This window comes from Lucilia cuprina, chromosome 5, assembly GCF_022045245.1.
Source record: "Lucilia cuprina isolate Lc7/37 chromosome 5, ASM2204524v1, whole genome shotgun sequence".
NCBI lineage: Eukaryota > Metazoa > Arthropoda > Insecta > Diptera > Calliphoridae > Lucilia > Lucilia cuprina.
Window position 1 is genome coordinate 17,865,578 of NC_060953.1, and position 21,087 is coordinate 17,886,664.

Genomic DNA, 21,087 nt, shown 5'->3' on the forward strand with positions numbered 1-21,087 from the left:
AGCATTAATATTATAATTATCACCACAATCATCATTATTATCAGAAGCTAGTCATCATTTTTGTGATTCTTTTCTCTCTCTCTCTCTCTTACTATCTCCCGCTCTTAAACGTTGATATGACAGCAGCAACAACAAGTCACATCTAATATAAATGTGATGAAATGTTAAAATCTTAAAAACAAACAAAAAATATGAATAAAAACACTAATAAATAAAGAACAAAATTTCATAGATGAAGGTTAAAGAGACGGAAATAATGTTTATTTTAATAAACGAAGCAAAACAAAAACAAAATTTTAAATTTTATGACTTAAAAATTGTTATTTGTTTTATCAGTCAGTTAATGTTCTTTTTTTTAAATTTAATTAAAAATAAAATTGTTATTCATATTTATACATATAAAATTTTAAAAGATTTTTATCTCAAAAGTATTTTAAAACATATAAAAGTTGTTTCATTTTGTCTCTAATTATCTTTAACTCAACAAAAATTTATTTATTGGGTAGATATTTTATTAAAATCAGATAAAAAAACTTTTGAAATTTGAACTTTGACCTTTTTGAAAGAGAAATTCTTAAAATTTAACTAATTCTGTTGATTATATTTTCTATTTATAATTTGATATCTTTTATCAGAGAATCTTTAAGTTAAATTTAATCAAAATCTATTAATAAATTTAAGAAGTTGAACTTTGACCTGTTCAGGAAATGATTAAAACCAAATCAATTTAGTTGAAAATGTTGATACAATTTTCTATTTATAATAAAATTTTAAAAATAAACATAATGCCTGGCAGTGCAAATAAAGTACTCCAGAGTTTCACTGTCCTCTCTACATGCTCTTTAAAGCCATTCGCTCTTTCGTTACCGACTACTCCCGAGTGGGCTTCTTTCGGCTCCAAAGCTAAGCCGGCTTAAACGTAGCCGCTGATTAAGATTGGAATCACACATGTATTTCGGAAAATAAATTTGAACGGAGTTGCCACTATTTTAAATTATTATTGCAAATTGAAAAGTGTTGCCACACAATATTGTGCTAACATTAAAATTGTAAAAGCTACTATAAATGTTCATTTTTATGTAGAAAAACTTATATAGAGACAGGTTTCTATATTATACAGAGATTTTCAATATAATAAACGCTTATGAGGCCATTTTCTGAAGAAAAGGTTAAATTGAGCCGACAATTTAAGCCGCCGCCGATATTTTCTAAAATAAGCCGACGCCGCCGACCTAAAATGGTTACGCCCCCACCGCCGATCATTTTGCATTAATGTTTACAGTAAGTTCTCTATAACAATTTCTTTTCGATTGGAATGACCATTTTAAGAAAATAATTCACTTCTTTTGACGATATTTTCTTAAATAAGTAATTTATCCTTTACCTTCGTAAGTACCTTGTTTTTTAACTACTAGATGAGCTAAAGACTCAACATCACCCCCTTTGTGGTTTGACAAGAACGAATTTTTGGTCATACCTAACTTTAGTCCAAGCAAAAACAATTTGCTGAGGGTATTCAAGCTATATATTCCCTTGCTATAGTAGTAACGTTACTAAATGAATGGGACTAATCAACCTTTTATAGAATCGGGGTTTTGGATTTAGCATCCCCGAGGAGTTATCTAACAGCTACAGTTTATAGTACAGTTAGACTAGAGACTACTGTTAGCACCTCTTTAAACCATATTGCAATAGCACCAATTTGAGGTCGGTTAGTCAAAGTAACATATGCCTCTGTGGCACCATTTCTATCAGAAATATTCTCCGGTTCAGGTATCATGCATGACTTTCGATTCTACTCATAACATTCTGAAATTGTTTCAATTTAAAACTAAAATTTCTATCACTTTCAACAAAAAAAGTTCTAAATATTCAAAGACCCCTGAAAAAAAATCCGAAAAACATATAATTTCGTAAAAACTATAATGACCTTGGTCAACAAAAACAAAATATATTTCAGTAGCAAATCGTCAAAATAGCTAAATATGATGTAACAGATTTTGACCTAATAAAAAGTTCTTTTATACAAAAAAAAGAGAAAATATATAAATATTTATAACAAATTTAAACAACAAAAATTTGTGTTAAACAAAAGATGAAATCGAAAAAATTACGATGACAGTGTGAATGCTAAATGTATTTATCCATGTGTCATATTGACAAGTTAGAAAAAAATGTCTTGTTTTTGTTTTTTTAATGTTTATTTCGTGCTTTTTGTTATAATTATAAAGCTATTTTTATTAAAACATTTTTTTTTGCATTTTATTAATAGCATTTTCTTACGCTGACTTTAGGTATTTCCTATTAACAACACTATTGTCATTTTTCTTCTTTTTTTTGGCATTTCATTTTATGCCTTTTTTTTGCCCTTTAAAGCGAAATAGAAAGATAAAACATTTAAGAAGAAAATACGAAGCAGCATAATACAGCAGCATAACAAAATGAAAGTGTCAATGTCACCTGCTTTGCTCATTTATCTTCATTAAGCAAAATGGCAGTAAAAATATCACACTAATACATTAACAACAAATACACACACCTCTCACTCACTCATTCATTCATTTACTTAAACTCACCTTATCAAAATTTTTACACTAATTTTTCTACATATTTAAAATGATGGTGTGATTTCTTTGTTGTTTTTTAAATGTTTTTTCTATATACTATATTTTTACTTTGATGCTAAAAACAAAATTCATTCAAATGTTTTCTTTAATTTGTATAATTTTTGTTGTTGTTGTCATCCTCTCTACGCTCTAAAACATTTGCGAATGTTTAGCAAAAAAAACAAAAAACCAAACAGAAAAATTCATTAACGTCACTACAAGTTCCTGTTATTTTTTGCATAAAAGAGAAAAAGAAAGAAAACAAATAATACGGGATTGTAAATCATTTAAACAATTTAAGTTTATTTTTACTAAAAATTTTGTTGTATTTTTAATGAGTTTTATTTTGTTTTAATTATTATTTCTGGTTATTTTACAAATTTAATACAAAATAATCACAATGTTTTTAAATCGTAAAATATAAAATTTAAAAAAAAAACAAAAATAACAACAAAAAGTGCTAATTAAACTAAAAAAATACAACCAAGACTTTAAAATTTGTATTTAAAAAAATTCAATTTTTTTTTATAAAAAACAGCATGACTCATATTTGTTGTTTGATAGGTTTTCTTTTTTTTTTGTAGTTCATAACAAGTTATTGTCAATTTAATTCAGAATTTATGTGTTTTTGTTGTTGTCCGGGTATTTTGTTTAATCTAAGCACTTCATCATCTGCTAACACTTGTTTAGCCAGCAACAATTCTAGTCCTTTGTCATCGCCCGTTACCTCCACCACCTTTACAAATACAATTAGCGACACAAACGTCTTAAATTGTGAGCATATATTTATGGGTGGCGTATTATCATTATTTTCTTCTGCACCAGCAGTTGCAAATTCTACAAATGTTTTACATAAGAACTGCAATAATCCTAACCACAACAACAATAATAATAACAACAACAACAATTCTTCTGCCGCCACCACCATAACAACAAGTGATGTGTCATCGTCTTCAAATGTATCACAGATGCGTCAATCTATTTTACAAACCCCTTTAGCAACAACACAAAAACAGCAGCAACAAAATATTTATACAAAAAATCAGCAACAACAGAAACAACAATTTCATCATGGCAGCAGCAACAACAATCGTCGTCATCAATCATTGACAAGTTATATGCTGTTTAACGGATTTCACATGTACGCCTTTTCCTAAGTATATGATGTTATTGTTATGCTTCCCTCTCTCTCTTTTTTTTCTTTTTCTCTTTCTCTTTGCTCCTTTTTTTTACCGCTTAACAGGTATGGAAAATTTAATTTGGCTAATGATTTGGACTTGCTTTATGACTATACCATTATTGAGTTCTTAAACAGAGTCATCTGCAGACAATAGTTTATAGACTAGTCTTGCCAGCAGACCGTTCTAATGCCTATTCTATGGACTAGTCAAGAGAGTATATAGTATAAAAAAACAATCTATTGGCTAGTCTAATACCAAGTCCAACTCGTAGTAGACTCTTGCACTAAGTAGTCTGTGGACTAGTTAATGCAATAGTTTATGGACTAGCCTATGAACTAGCTTTTGGACTAGTCTTTGCACTAGTTAACAGACTGTCCTATTGAATATTCTATGGACTACATTATTTACTATTCTATGCACTGGTAAAAAGTGTATATGGAATAATCTTTGGACTAGTTTATGAAATAGTCTTATTGACTAGTATATGAAAAAGTCTACTGACTAATCTTTTAACTTGTCTATCTGATTAGTATACAGACTTGTCCCTAAACTAGCCTATGTACTAGTATAATGAATAGTTTATGAATCAGTCTATTGACTAGACTATAGACTAGTATATTATGGAATAATCTTTGGACTAGAATGTATATAAAATCAACTATTGACTAGTCTATCTAATAGAATATTGAAGAATATATTGTTTGGTCCATAAACTAGCATGTGTACTAGTTTATGAATCAGTTTGTTGACTAGTCTATGGACTTGTATATAGTTTATTTACTAGTCTATAGACTATGAACAAATCAATTTGACTAGTCTTTCGACTATTAAATGTAATCGGCTGTAGACTGATTCATAAACCCAACTATTGGCTAGTCCATGGACAAGGTTATGAACAAGTCTATCTACATGTATTTTGACTAATCTATACACTTGTGTGTATTTTATTAGACCCTACACTAGTCTATTGACTAGTCCATGAAATACGTCTTTTAACTGGTCGATTTTTTAGTTTATGGACTCAACTATTTATCAACCAGAGGCTAGTCTATGTACTAGTTGACTAGGTAATGGATTAGTATTATTTAATCTGTTTTGGCTCTATATTTCGATAACAAAAATTACTACAATTAAGTACAATAGTACTATATTTTCCATCCCTGCTGCTTAATGATGCTGTTGCTGCTTCTTATTCCTTTTTTTGCGCTGCTTTTGTTATTTGTATTGTTCCTTATATTTGACAGTTGGCAAGAAGAGTGATAAGTAATTATCGAATTCTTTTTCGTAATATTGTTGCTGTTTTTCTTTCTTTTTTTTCTATTAATTTTGTGTATTTTGCGCTTAATTTAACCTGATAATAAATGGGGATAATGTGTGGTATATATAAAGGCCTAAATTCTTTGCTAAATACCAAATTGGAGTGGTATTTTCGTAATGGCGGGTCTATTGATTTTTTTGTACTTGTTCTATTTTTGTAAACAAAAAAAGGAAACAAAAACAAATGACATTTTTACGTTAATTAGCTGAGTAGCATAAAATGTGGCAAATTGTTGGTTAGTGTTACCAAGTTTGTAAAGGGATGAAAGCGATTTTGAAATGACATTATAAGTCAAAGATTTTCCCAATTTTCAAGAAATATTGAGATGATTATGTCAGAAAAAACCAAACAAAAATAAAATTAAATTCCTAAAGATTTAAAATTGTTTGCTAACTACTAGTTTAAATGTATTATTAATGTAGCTAACAACTTCTACTATAATTTTATTCACTGTAATATTTATTAACTAGATATCTGTTTTTTATTGTTGTTGTTGTTGTTGCTATTGTTTCCATTCAATAGAAGAGTGTTATAAAATTGTGGCAAAAACTAAATTTCACACGCTGTTACACATTTGAATTGTTTGTTTGTTGCGACAGACATTCAAGCAAAAAAAAAAAAATACCAACAAAAAAAAATTACAAAAACTAAGCAGAAATATTACACTAACAAACTGTAGCAAATAATAGACAATTTAAGATATTGTTAAACCAAAAATAGTTAAACAGACTTGTTATTGTTGTTGGGTTTGCTAAAATGAAGAGAAAAAAAACAACTAAAACTTTATGATGAAATCGACAAATTTAATGTACAAAATAAATCAATTTAATATAAGTACAACTAGATATAATGTATGTGTTTGTAAAAAAAGATACACTTAGAGAAAATATAGACTATAGTCTGGGATATAGAATAGACTACAGTCTGAACTATAGAACAGACCATATTCTAAACTAAAAAACGGACTAAAGTATAAACTATAGAACATATTAAAATCTGAGCTATGGAAGAAAATATGGTCTGGGCTATAGTCTGAACTATTGAATAGACTATAGTCTGGACCAAAGTATAGACTGTAGTCTGGACTATACAATAGATTACAGTATGGACTATACAAATGGCTTATGTCTGGAATATACAAAAGACTATAGTCTAGACTATAGAATCGACTTTAGTCTGTATTATAGTTTTGACTAAAGATTAGACTATAGTCTGAATATGGTCTGGCCAAATAGGAATAGGCTATAGTCTGGACTATATAATAGATTACAGTATGGACTATAGAGTGGACTATAGTCTGGACTATAGAATAGACTATAGTCTGGACTATAGAATAGACTATAGTCTGGACTATAGAATAGACTATAGTCTAGACTATACAATAGACTATAGTCTGGACTCTAGAATTGACTATAGTCTGGACTATAGAATAGACTATAGCCTGGACTATAGAATAGACTATAGTCTGGTCTATACAATAGACTATAGTTTGGACTATACAATAGACTATAGTCTGGACTATAGAATAGACTATAGTCTGGACTATAGAATAGACTATAGTCTAGACTATACAATAGACTATAGTCTGGACTCTAGAATTGACTATAGTCTGGACTATAGAATAGACTATAGCCTGGACTATAGAATAGACTATAGTCTGGTCTATACAATAGACTATAGTCTGGACTATACAATAGACTATAGTCTGGACTATAGAATAGACTATAGTCTGGACTATAGAATAGACTATAGTCTGGACTATAGAATAGACTATAGTCTGGACTATAGAATAGACTATAGTCTGGACTATAGAATAGACTATAGTCTGGACTATAGAATAGACTATAGTCTGGACTATAGAATAGACTATAGCCTGGACTATAGAATAGACTATAGTCTGGTCTATACAATAGACTATAGTTTGGACTATACAATAGACTATAGTCTGGACTATAGAATAGACTATAGTCTGGACTATAGAATAGACTATAGTCTAGACTATACAATAGACTATAGTCTGGACTATAGAATAGACTATAGTCTGGACTATAGAATAGACTATAGTCTGGACTATAGAATAGACTATAGTCTGGACTATAGAATAGACTATAGTCTGGACTATAGAATAGACTATAGTCTAGACTATACAATAGACTATAGTCTGGACTCTAGAATTGACTATAGTCTGGACTATAGAATAGACTATAGTCTGGACTATACAATAGACTATAGTCTGGACTATAGAATAGACTATAGTCTGGACTATAGAATAGACTATAGTCTGGACTATAGAATAGACTATAGTCTGGACTATAGAATAGACTATAGTCTGGACTATAGAATAGACTATAGTCTAGACTATACAATAGACTATAGTCTGGACTCTAGAATTGACTATAGTCTGGACTATAGAATAGACTATAGCCTGGACTATAGAATAGACTATAGTCTGGTCTATACAATAGACTATAGTTTGGACTATACAATAGACTATAGTCTGGACTATAGAATAGACTATAGTCTGGACTATAGAATAGACTATAGTCTAGACTATACAATAGACTATAGTCTGGACTCTAGAATTGACTATAGTCTGGACTATAGAATAGACTATAGCCTGGACTATAGAATAGACTATAGTCTGGTCTATACAATAGACTATAGTCTGGACTATACAATAGACTATAGTCTGGACTATAGAATAGACTATAGTCTGGACTATAGAATAGACTATAGTCTGGACTATAGAATAGACTATAGTCTGGACTATAGAATAGACTATAGTCTAGACTATACAATAGACTATAGTCTGGACTCTAGAATTGACTATAGTCTGGACTATAGAATAGACTATAGTCTGGACTATAGAATAGACTATAGTCTGGACTATAGAATAGAATATAGGCTGGACTATAGAATAGACTATAGTCTGGACTATAGAATAGACTATAGTGTAGATTATAGATTTCTCTTTAGTTTGTACTATAGTTTTGACTAAAGATTAGACTATTGGACAGGCTGTAGAATAGGCTATAGAATAGACCATAGAATAGACTATTGAACAGGCTGTAGAATAGGCTATAGAATAGACCATAGAATAGACTATAGAATGGTCTATGGTCTTGACTATAGAATGGACTATGATCTTAACTATAGAATAGACTTTACTCCTGACTATAAAATAGACTATAGAATTGACTACAATCTGGACTATGGATCGACTTTATACAGTATATACAGTTTATAGTCTAGTTATATATAGTCTTAGTTTATATGGTCTATATAGTGTTGACTAAAATCAGTTTTTAGTTTATATAGTCTTGGCTAAAGTCAGTCCATAGGCTGGACTATATTTTGGAAATAGTTAGTGTATTGTCTGAATTATAGTCGGTACTATAGTCAGTTTATTGTTCTTTTGATAGTCAATCTATTGTCTGTTTTGTAATCAGTCTATCGTCTGGACTATGGTCGATCTATAATCGGGAACATAGCCACCAAAAAGATAGTTTTTCTAAGTGTATTTGAAATGTTATCTTAACATTTAACAAGTTAAAGCTTTAGTTTTTTTAATGAATTCTTTAAAGAACCGTTAATTTATTAATTAGAAAAACAAGAATTTTAACCACTTTTGGTTTGTTTGTTAAAGGAAGTTTAGTTAACAATTAGTTTAAGTAACAGTTTAATTAAATACTAAAACCAAGGTAAAATTGAACGCTTTATAAGAAATAGATTTCAAATGCCATTTTAAACAAATTTTGAATAATTAAAGGAAATTTTCTTAATGATTTAGAAAATAACGGTCATAAAATTTAGTTAAACAAATTTTTGTTCAAACAAAATCAGCAACAATAAACATTAACTTATTTAATGTTTTTTGTCTTAAATATTTTGCTATAAATGCAGAAAAGTATTTATATATATTTCATTAAAAAATAAACTTTATAACAAATTTTCTAAGAAACATGTGAAAATAATAAATAATTTTTCCTGCAATTCCAAACATTTTTATATGAATATATATGTGAACACATAGTTTCTTTTTATATTTAGAACACAAATTAGAAATGTGTATGGAATTTTTGTGTTATATATTTTTTTCAATATTGTAAAAGACCTTCTAATAAAATTTCCTTTCGTTCTTTCTCTCGCCATAAATAAATAATTTTATTTGGTTGCCATGCGTGCGCCAAAATTTAATATTTTTTTGGCTTTAGATTTAATCTTTGGTAATTTATAACAATTTATTTTTTTGGCATTGCAGTTGAAAAAGAAACATTGAATTTACAATTATTACATTTTTTATAAAAAATATGCGTAGAATGTTTAATAAAATTAAATTTAATAGCATTTTCAAAATGTATGTCAATTTTATTATGAGTAGTAGTAGTAGTAGTAGTAGTAGTAGTAGTGATGTTGTTGATGTATAAAAGTTTTAGATTGTCATAAAAAATATCATAAAAATTTTGAAATAATCATTTTAATTATTTTCTAGTAATCAAGTCTTTTAATGTTTCAAATAATAAAATGCCAATATATAAATGTTTTCATAAAATTTGGTTCATGTTTTAGCTATAAAAAGTTGGGATTGGCAAAGTTCATAATGAGAGAGATTTTGTCATTCTTAAGATTTAGGCTTATTTTGAAATCATAAACATTGGGAGAGAGGGAGAGATTTTGTATCAAGTGAATTCTTTAAAAGACAACAAAAAAAGCTACTTTTTACATTACTTGGGGTTACTTATGACTATGTTCTGTAAAATAGTGAGGACTATAGTTAGTCTATAGTCAGGACTATAGCCAATCTATAGTCAGTCTATAGTCAAGACTATAGTAAGTCTATAGTCAAGACTATAGTAAGTCTATAGTCAGTCTATAGTCAAGACTATAGTCAGTCTATATTCAAGACTATAGTCAGTCTATAGTCAGGACTATAGTCAGTCTATAGTCAGGACTATAGTCAGTCTATAGTCAGTCTATAGTCAAGACTATAGTCAGTCTATAGTCAGGACTATAGTCAGTCTGTATTCGGGACTATAGTCAGTCTATAGTCGGGACTATAGTCAGTCTATAGTCAGGACTATAGTCAGTCTATAGTCAGGACTATAGTTAGTCTATAGTCGGGAATATAGTCAGTCTATAGTCGGGACTATAGTTAGTCTATGGTCAGGACTATAGTCATTCTGTAGTCAGGATTATAGTTAGTCTGTAGTCAGGACTTTAGTCAGTCTATAGTTAGGACTATAATCAGTCTATAGTTAGGACTATAGTCGGTCTATAGTCAGGACTATAGTAAGTCTATAGTCAGTCTATAGTCAGGATTATAGTCAGGATTATAGTCAGTCTATAGTCAGGACTATAGTCAGGACGATAGTCAATCTTTAGTCAGTACTATTGTCAGTCTATAGTCGGTACTATAGTCAGTCTATAGTCGGGACTATAGTCAGTCTATAGTTAGGACTATAGTCAGTCTATAGCTAGGACTATAGTCAGGATTATTGTAAGTTTATAGTCATGACTATAGTCAGGACGATAGTCAGTCTATAGTCAGGACTTTAGTCAGTCTATAGTTAGGACTATAGTCAGTCTATAGCTAGGACTATAGTCAGGACTATTGTAAGTCTATAGTCAGGACTATAGTCAGGACGATCTATAGTCAGGACGATAGTCAATCTATAGTCAGGACTATAGTCAGTCTATAGTCAGTCTATAGTCAGGACTATAGTCAGTCTATAGTCAGGACTATAGTCAGTCTATAGTCAGGACTATAGTCAGTCTATAGTCAGGACTATAGTCAGTCTATAGTCAGGACTATAGTCAGTCTATATTTAGGACTATAGTCAGTCTATATTAAGTCTATAGTTAGGACTATGGTCAGTCTATAGTTAGGACTATAGTCAGGACAGTAATAATTCTATAGTCAGGACTGTAACCATTCTATAGTCAGAACTGTAATCATTTTATAGTCAGAACTGTAGTCAGTCTATTATCAGGACTATAGGCAGTCTATAGTCAAGAATATAGTCAGTCTATAGTCTGGACTATAGTTAGTCTATAATATGGACTATAGTCAGTCATATTAGACTGACTATAGTTAGTCTAAAGTGTGGACTAATGTCTTTATATAGTCTTGACTATGGTTAGTCTATAATCTGGTCAATAGTCAGTTAATAGCCTGGACTATAGTCAGTATATAGTCTGGACTATAGTCAGTCTATAGCCTGGACTATGGTCAGTCAATACTCTGGACTATAGTCACTCTATAGTCTGGACTATAGTCTGAACTATAGTCAAGTAAGTAAGTTTATTTGAGTCTTTTAATATAGTCAATCTATAGTCTGTACTATTGACAGTCTATAGTCTAGACTATAGTCTGTCTATTGCCTGAATTATCTTCGGTCTATTGTCTGGGCAATAGTCAGTCTATCGCCAGGACTATAATCAGTTTATCCTTTTTAAAGACAGTCTATTCTTTCTGTAAACTTTATAGTCCGTCAAAAGTTACATTAACATTATGATAAGCCATCAAATTGGCTTTGTGTTAGATTACTGGGTATATATAAAGTATAAAATTGACTTTCATATGCATTTAAAAACAAAAGTGACTAAAAGTCCCCAAAAACTGTATAAATAAGAAACCACCAAGTAATTAGTTATTAGTGAAAATTACTATTACTTTCAATAGTTACCAAAGATAACCAAATAATACTTCTTAACAAAAAAGTAAATTACTACTGCCTTTTCCCCTATAATTATATATTAAACTATAGTTTATGCAAATTCTTTTAAAGAAATTGAGGTCATAAGTTTTTCTTATTTTACACCACAAAAAAAAAACGCAAATTTTCAAAAATTTAAATGAACAAATTGCTTAAACCACAAACATTTTGGTTTTTAAATAAAAAAAACACAATAAATTTCTATTTCGTTGCGAAAGAAAACCAAAAGTTAAGTTAAAACACATGGTAATTTTGGTGGTAAAATTACAAGCCTTTAGTTAGATTTTTTGTTTATTGTGTTACAGTGTCCCATATTAATGAATGGCGACTATAATTTTGTTAAGTTTTGGATTTGCACATTTTAATAAATTACTAACATTAAAAAGCAAATGACAATGTTTAACCCCCCTAAAAAAAGAAATACGCCTTCAACTTTTTAAACAATACACCAGAAATGTAATCTTGAAATTATACTTTAAATGAAAACGCCAAAAGGGAAAATGACAAGATAAAATAACAATAGTTTTATTAAATAAATGAAATTTTTCTTTTTCAAAAGTAATTTTCACAAAAAATAATAACATACAATAATAAACTTAAACATTGTAATCGTTAAAAAACAATATTATGTTGTAAATAAGTATTCTTTTACGTAAAACCAAATACAACCCAGTGGTAAACAAAAGGTAGTTATTTACAAGGTTGTATTTCATAGTAGTGGTATGCAAGAAGTACATAGTTGATTTATAAGTGGGTGGTTTGGCAATACATACTATAAATAATAACAAAAGAAAAACATATAAACAAAGAAAATTCCATAAATTAAGAGCGAATAAGAAAAAAACAAAACAAGAAATCATGAAGTATAAAGGAAAAATTAAAAAAAACAACAACCATTAACTTAAAGTTAGTGGAAATTACCTTTCAAAAGGAACTACAAAACAAAGGTTTAATTATAGAAAATTGTGAAAATTAAATTAACAAACTCTGGGGGTCATAATAGAGTCTAGAAACTTATAAAAGAAATATTTAAATTAATTAAACAAATTTGGTTTTAAATTGTCAAAAAAAGTTACAAAATTTTCAAAAGTTTAATTTAATTAGGCAGAAACAAAAACAAAAAAAACCTATTTAAATATAACATTAAATTATAGTATTTTCTAACAAATTTTTTAAATAAAAATTAGCAAATATTTTAAAATGCTAATTTTTTAAATAAACAATTAAAGTTTATTATTTAGTTAAACATATTTATACACAATTGCAAATTATTATTAATTATTTACTTTAACAATAAGTTTATTTTTTTTTTCAATATCTAAGCAAAACACAGTAGCTTTATTATTTAAAACATTAGACAATGATTTGTATTATTTGCCAAAAAAAAATTTACAAAATATGTAAAAAGAGTTGCAAAATTTGTATTAAAAAGTAGCATACAAAGTCCAAAAATTTCCAGGGATTCATAAGGAACTAGTGATTTTGAAATCAATCTTTAATCTCATGCTATTTAAAGCAATTGATTAAGTAAAGAAAATTCAATTGTTTACTTAACATATCCCGGGTAATCAAATACAGAGTCAATTACAACTTATACACCTGTATGTAATCTTTTATATCTCCTTTTTCACTTCTAACAAATAATCTCAGTACTATTATTAGGATTTTATAGTTAGACTACTTTTCAACTTTTTGCAACATATGAAAAGTTGACTTTCCGACTTTATTACTATTTTTTCATGATCTGAGCGGTATTAATAAAACAAAAAGTCTGTTCCATAGGCTAGACTAAAGACTGTTCTATAGTCCAGACTATATACTGTTCTATATTCCAAATTATAGATTGTTCTATAGTCCAGAATATAGACTGTTCGATAGGCCAGACTGTGATTGTTCTATAGTCCAGACTATAGACTGTTCTATAGTCCAGACTATAGACTGTTATATAGTCCAGACTATAGACTGTTCTATAGTCCAGACTATAGACTGTTCTATAGTCCAGACTATAGACTGTTCTATAGTCCAGACTATAGACTGTTCTATAGTCCAGACTATAAACTGTTCTATAGTCCAGACTATAGACTGTTCTATAGTTCAGACTATAGACTGTTCTATAGTCCAGGCTATAGACTGTTCTATAGTCCAGGCTATAGACTGTTCCATAGTCCAGGCTATAGACTGTTCTATAGTCCAGGCTATAGACTGTTCTATAGTCCAGGCTATAGACTGTTGTAGTCCATTCTATAGACTGTTCTATAGTCCAGACTATAGATTATAGTCCAGAATTTGATATCGATCACTTATGCGGTAAATCGATCCTAGTTTTTCATGAATTCTAAACGATGCATTTTTGTCATGTCCTCAAACTCCAGAGCTGGATCAGCGCCTGTTTTAGCAACTTCTAAAAGTTAGTAACTTTTCAAACAATTTTAAACCTTTTTATAACACTTTTTACAATTACAATATTATAGTTTAATCTCTTGCTGTTTATATAACGGTAAATCTATATGATGAAAAATTTTCCTAAAACTACACACCCATAAAAACTTACTTATTTGACTTTTGGTTGAAAAACAAAAAAACTTTTGACATTTTGTTCAACCTAACAAAAGACATTTAACTTAATGCCTCTTATAAAAGCTGTAAAATAAACCTAAAGAAATCCGACTAAATCTTTTCCTTAAGAAAAAAACCAAAACAGTATTAAAATACATTAAATCTTAGACAAGAAAAGACCTTAATTATTATTGTCATATTTCACAATCAAGTGAATAAGCTTGAAGATACAAAAGAGAAAAAAAAACAAATTCATATTTAAATAAACTGTATATTTATCACCTTGAACTTGATATAACCTTTTTTTGACTGCAATTTAATAAATTTTCAAACGGTAGTTTGGTCTGCTCAGAGTAACACAACTTTTCTAAGTTTGTGTTTTTTTTTCTAACATTTTATTGTCTATCATAATTTTAATAACCCCTCATCAAACAGCTAGAGTGTGTGTGTGTTTTTGTAATAAATGTTTATAATAGTTTGACACTTGATGTTTGCTGTTGTTGTCATTATTATTATTACATCAGTTAAGTTCTATCTTTCATTTACATTAATTTGACACTTGATGACATTTGTGACTTTTTTTGTTGTGTTTGTATTGTTTTTCTATTTGCCACAACGCAAAATAAAGTGTTTTAAATACCAACAAATACATTACACTCTAAGTACAGTTAGCTGCGTTGCTCTTATGTTTATTTGTAAATATCCACACAGTTGTATTTTTAAAGTACTTTTGCACTTGCTGACTGCCGATGACGTTAGTGATGAACAAAAAAAAAATACCTTTTAATATAATTCATCGAATGAAAGATGAGAGAGAAAATAAAATTTCGTATGCAAAACATTCATTTTGGTTGGTTTAATTTTTATTTTTATTTTCTGTTTCTATTTTTGTTTTTGTTTTACCAATTGCAAGTTCAAGTATACAATTTTGAATTTTTCGTTGTTGTTGTTTTTTTTCAAAATTAATTCACTTTACTATCTAAAATATGTTTGTGCATACAATAATACACTTCATGTTTTTTTGTTATTTTTTATAATTTTTACGTTTTAAGAATTCTTAAAAAAGAAAGTTTTTTTGTTTTATTTTGTCTTTCGTTCAGTGCTTTTTCTTATGGATGTTGATTATAAATATTAAAATACTGCCAGTGTTTAAAAAGAGGGTTATTTTATTTCATTGTTTCTCTTCTATTTCCAAATAATAATAATAAAAGTGTTAGTTCGTGCTTAATTTATGATTTTTTTTAAGTTTAAAAGAAAAGCTAGAGTAACATTTCTTTGTATAGAAAAAAAACAAATACACTTCCTAGAGAAAGATATGAGTTGATAATTTTTTATATATTAGGGTTTTCTTTGAAATTTTTTACTTTATTTGGTTTAAAAAGCTACTAGTTCACATAACAAAGTACCAAAAGTAAACAAACAGCAGTTTTATAAGAATAACATTATGTTTCGTTAAAAAAAATGTATACTTTTTAGAAAAAGTGCAATTTTTTGTGATAATTTTGACTTTACAACGTAAGCTGCTCTTCCAAAAAAGATTTTTCCCCTTTTCAATAAGAACTTGCACTTTTACAGGAAAAGCTGCTCTTTGAAGAAAGAGTTGCTTATTAAAACATGTTGTCTCTTTTTAATATTAACTTGCACTTTTATGGAAAATGTTGCCTTTATTGAAAAATATTTACCTTTTTTTAAAGAAAAACTTCAAAAAACGTACCTTTTTTAGTTGTTTATTACACTTGTAAGAAACTGTTTCTTTTTTATTATTTTTATGTTGAAAAAGTTACCCTTTTTCGAAATAAGAACAGATGATTTAAAAAATTTTGTTCTTTTCGAGAGAAAAAAGTGCAAAAACTGCAAGAAAGTTAACTTCTTAACAAAAACGCTTGTTTCAATTTGTTTACCTTTTAAAGAAAATTTTTGCACTTTTCGAAGAAAAAACTTCTAAAATCTGGAAAAAGTAAACTTTATCTAAACGTGTCCTTGTGAAAAATGCACTATTTCAGAAAAATGCCAATCTTTGCAAAAAATCCTTATTTTGAAAATGTTGATCTTTATGAATTACACTTTATCTAAAGTTATCTTTTTGTAAAAATATACTATTGTGAAAAATTATATTCTTTTGTAAAAAAAATCCTTAGTTTGAAAAAGTTGCTCTTTTTACCTTTAAAAAATGCATATTTTGTGAATTACACTTTATCTGAAGTTATCTTTATAAAAAATACGTTATTTTGTGAAAAGTTATATTCTTTTGCAGAAAAAATCATTATTTTGAAAAAGTGCATTTTAGTTAAAAGTTGTTCATTTATAGAAAATGTTGCTCTTCACGATAAATGCTTATTTTTCTTAATAGAATTTACTTTTTTAAAGATAACTATCAAAAACTGTTGAAAAGTGCTAATCTTTTGCTAAAAATTGCTTATTTGAAAAAGTTGCCCTTTTTGCCTTTTTTACAAAATTGTAACTTTTATGCATTTTTGTAATAAAAAAAAGTTGCCTTTTTTGATAAATGTTTATCTTTCTTAATAGAAGTTACATTTTCAAAGAAAACTGTTTCTTGATGAAAAATGAACTATTAAAACTTGAATTTAGAGAATTCTGCCTTTTTCGTAAAAAAATAATTGCACTTTTTTGAAAAAAATAATGCATTTTTTTGACAAATGACAATATTTTGCGAAAAAGTTTAGTTTTTTCAAAAGTTCCTTTTATGAAATTTTAAACCGTTTAAGGAAAGGCTGCACTTTTTTTAAATCTTAATTTTTTGAAGAAAAGGTTGCACTTTAATTTAGAAGAAAAAACTGCAATTTTTAATGACAATTTTTTTAAAAGTTTAATTATTAACAAATCTCTTTGAGAAAAAATTTGCAATTTTCTTAAAAAAAGTGCATTTTGGAAAAAAGTTTAACATTTAAACATGCAAAACCTTACCTTTTTTAATTTATATAATTTTTCCAAGAAAATACCACTTTTTTCCAAAAAAATTTTGCTTTTTATTAAACAAAATGTTGCCTTTTATTTAACAAATTTGCATTTTTTATGAAAAATAGGAGCGTTTTATAAAGTGAATTAAAGTGAAGAAAAATCTAGAACGTTTTAAGAAAAACTTTCCTTTTTAAAAAATTTGAAATTTTTTTTAAGAAATATGCATTTTTTTAGAAAAAGATTGCTTTTTATTGAACAAAATGTTGCCTTTTGTTGAACAAATTTGCATTTTTTATGGAATATAGTTGCCTTTTATATGTAGGGTAAAGTTTGAAGTCATTTTCATAAAGTGGAAGGAAAAGTGTTTGAAGAAAAATCTTTCCTAGTCGAAGAGTGCAAATTTGTGTGCTTTACAAAAATGTAAATTTTGTAAAATTTTTTATTGTTATAAAAAAAGTAGTTTCTTTTGTTGGTATTTATTTCTTAGTACACATTATATATGAACCCACAATTTCTATTTTTTCTACAATTCCAAAAAAATTTAACTTATTTTCTAAGAAAATTAAATCAAAAACCATGAAATAATATTCACAGAAATCATCTTTACTTTATGGTTTGTTATCAAATGACATGTTAAACAAAAAAAATTATGAGGGCGTAGCATTATTTTCTAAAACTAACTAAAATTTTTCAAAGAAACTTAAAAGAAGTATGACCTTTTTATAATTTTGGGTTTTGTTTTATATAACTCGGTTGTTTTTAAACATAACTTTCTCGTAAAAGAAAAAGGGGTTGCTTTTTCTAAGCAACCAATTATTTTTAATTTAATATTTTTTCAGAAAGTACCTTTTTTTTTGTTATCAACAAAGTACTTTAAAACCTAATATTTGTTGATAAATTTATTAAAAAAACAAAATAAAAGAGAGCAAAATTGGTAGAAAAAAGGTTTAGTTTTGCCTTTAGCAACAAAAGCAAATAAACAACACTTTATAATTTTCATAACTTTTTAACAAAAATTCAATTTGTATTTTATCCAGAAAGATTAAAATATCTGCCTTAAATTTGTTAAACAATGTAAAAAAGGATAAACAAAAGTTTTGACTATCTAAAGCCAGCAAGGATATTTATTTCAGTTTATCAAGTGGTCAACATAATAATGACACTTTTATCCTTTAGTTATTATAAATTTATAAAACTTTTCTTCTATTATAATTGTCAAAATATGTTTAGGATTCTAAACTTTAGAATGAGTAAATTATTTTACAAAAATTCCCCTTGAAATAGTTGACATCACTGTTCATAACATAAAAACAAATGTTTGATTAGTGACATTAACTGTCAGTTTATTTAATGATTTGCTCATCTTCTTTTTTTTATTTCGTTTGTTTTCATTAATCATTAATTTCACTTACAAAGCTAGAAATGAGTTGTTGAATTAAAATATATTAATTTGTTGAAGTATTTTTTTTTCTTTTTTCAATTTAAAAGCTAAATAAATAATATAAATCATCAATAGAATATTATTTAACAGACAACTTATTTTTTTTTAATAAATAAACAAAAAAACTGTGACATAATGTAAAATATAAACAGTTGTTTTTTTTAATAAATGTCAAAGTATCAATGTTATTTATAAAGTGATTTGCTTTGTTCTCTCAGTCTCTTTCATTCTCTCAGTTTTTAATGTTTAATAGCAGGTGTGGAAAATTTAAATTTTGAAATGTTACTTGCAAATCAAAAATTGCGATTAACTCGTCTATTGGGTCTATAACCTACTCGACTATTGGTGAGCCTATGGACTGGTCTATTGAATAGTATATAACAAGTCTGTTAACTAATCCATTGACTAATCTTTGAACTAATATTTTGGCTAGTCTTTTGACTATTTTAATGTCTAGTTTCTAGCAACTCTATGAACTATTGGCAAGTATGCCGACTTGTTAGTGTTAAAGGTAGTGACTCATAACTCAATATCTAGTCCGTTGACTAGTAGATTTACTATTCCATTGACTGGTCTGCTGACTAGACTACTTACAAGTCCATTGCAGATATACAAGCCGAAGCCAAATGGTCGGCGGCGGTGGCGCAACCATTTTAGGTTGGCGGCAGCGGCTTATTATAGAAAATATCGGTGGCGGCTAAATTGTCGGCTCAATTTAACTTGAGACAAAAGAAGTCGGCGGCCAACTGCCGCCGATATGAACCATCTCGGTTTGTGTCTCTGGTCTATTGAGTCCTGGTTCACACTAAGAAACTTTTTTTTGGGAAAATTTTGATGTTTGTGGGAGAACACACACAAACATCAAAATTTTCCCAAAAAAAAGTTTCTCAATAAAAGTTTCCCAGTGTGAACCAGGTCTGATCAGTCTATTGACTACATAGTATATTGACTAGTTATTTAACTATTCTATTGATTAGTCCATTGACTAATCTAATGTTTGGTCTATTAACTAGTTTCTTAAGTAGTCTATTACTTGTCTATTGACTACTCTGTTAACTAGTCTATTAAGTAGTCTGTCGACAGGTCTATGGCCTACTCTACTGGTTCGTCGGGAGGGTAGTCATTTGACTATTATATTTGCTAGTCTGTTATTTAGTCCATTGACTAGATCGTTAACTAGTCAATTGACTACTTTACTTTTTCGTCGTATCTATTAAATACTCTTTTTACTTCTATATTGACTAATCAATTAAATCGTCAATTGACTGATCTATATTTAATTGACTAGTCTGTTAACAAATATATTGACTAGACTACAGGTTCATCTAGTGACTAATCTTTTGACTATTCCGTTGTATGGTATCAAGACTATTTTTGAGAGTAGTCTATTGAATACTAGTCTAGTGTCTAGTCGCTATACTTTTCTACTGACTATTCTCTGGATTACTCGACTGGACACCCTATACTATGGATTTTTCATTTGATTCTGTTAAACTTGTCTAGTCTTTATAATTTCTTATTGACTATCCTCTAGACTGCTCTATTTGATACTGTAGAGTCTAGAATAGACTATGGAGTTTATTGGCTCATCTATGAACTAAACTTTGGACTGTTCTATTAACTAGTTTGCTGACTATTATTTTGATTTATCAGTCTACTAGTCTACTGACTATGGACTAGTTTGATTCCTAATCCACTGGCTAGTCTATGGACTACTTATTTAATGACTTTATGAACTAGTTTTTAGAAATGTCGACTGACTTTACTAATTAGTATATGGACTCGCCTATTAACTAACACAGTGAATAGCCTATATACTAGTTGTTGTAACAGTTCGACTGGTCGATAGTTCCTTTCCTGTGGAAAAAAAAACTTTCGGTTGATACAGATGTCGCTGGGTTGACAATCTTTGGTCGAGTATGACTCGGGTCGTTCCGGAGCGAAGATCCAATTGTCGTGGGAACGCCTATGTACTAGTCAATTGACTAGCCTATTGTCTAGTCTATGGACTAGAAGTAGAATCTAACATATCTGTAATATTATTGGATATTTTTTCGGTTCCGCAAAAAGTACAATAGTATTAAACTATCCATACCTGTTAAAAACTCTAGGCCTGTTTCGAGACATTGTTTTATTTATTAATACATTTAAACAAGAGTGTTAATTAAGTAAAGATTTAAATAAAGATTCTAAAACGTTTTGTTATTGTTGTTATAATTTTGACAATTGAGTGCTGCTCTCTTAGTTGACAGCAACAACAATAACAAACATACGAAAAGGTTGGCCTATTAACACATTCTAAACAAAATACAAATCAAAATGCTAATTAGCTTTAGAAGCTATTAAAAAT

At 28.4% G+C, this 21,087-nt stretch overlaps 1 protein-coding gene across 3 annotated transcripts in view; it reads left to right on the forward strand.

Annotated features, from left to right (window-relative positions):
• Positions 1 to 21,087, forward strand: part of LOC111677100 (MOB kinase activator-like 2) — a 140,682-nt gene that overhangs the window by 70,757 nt on the left and 48,838 nt on the right. Inside the window, exon 1 of one of the 3 annotated variants that reach the window (XM_023438157.2) lies at positions 3,212 to 3,747. The exons of the other annotated variants lie outside the window; for them this stretch is intronic. Within the exon in view, the coding sequence (XP_023293925.2) occupies positions 3,227 to 3,747 (521 nt within the window). The 5' untranslated portion in view covers positions 3,212 to 3,226. Of the gene's footprint in view, positions 1 to 3,211; positions 3,748 to 21,087 lie in introns of those variants that run through there. 3 annotated transcript variants of the gene reach the window in all.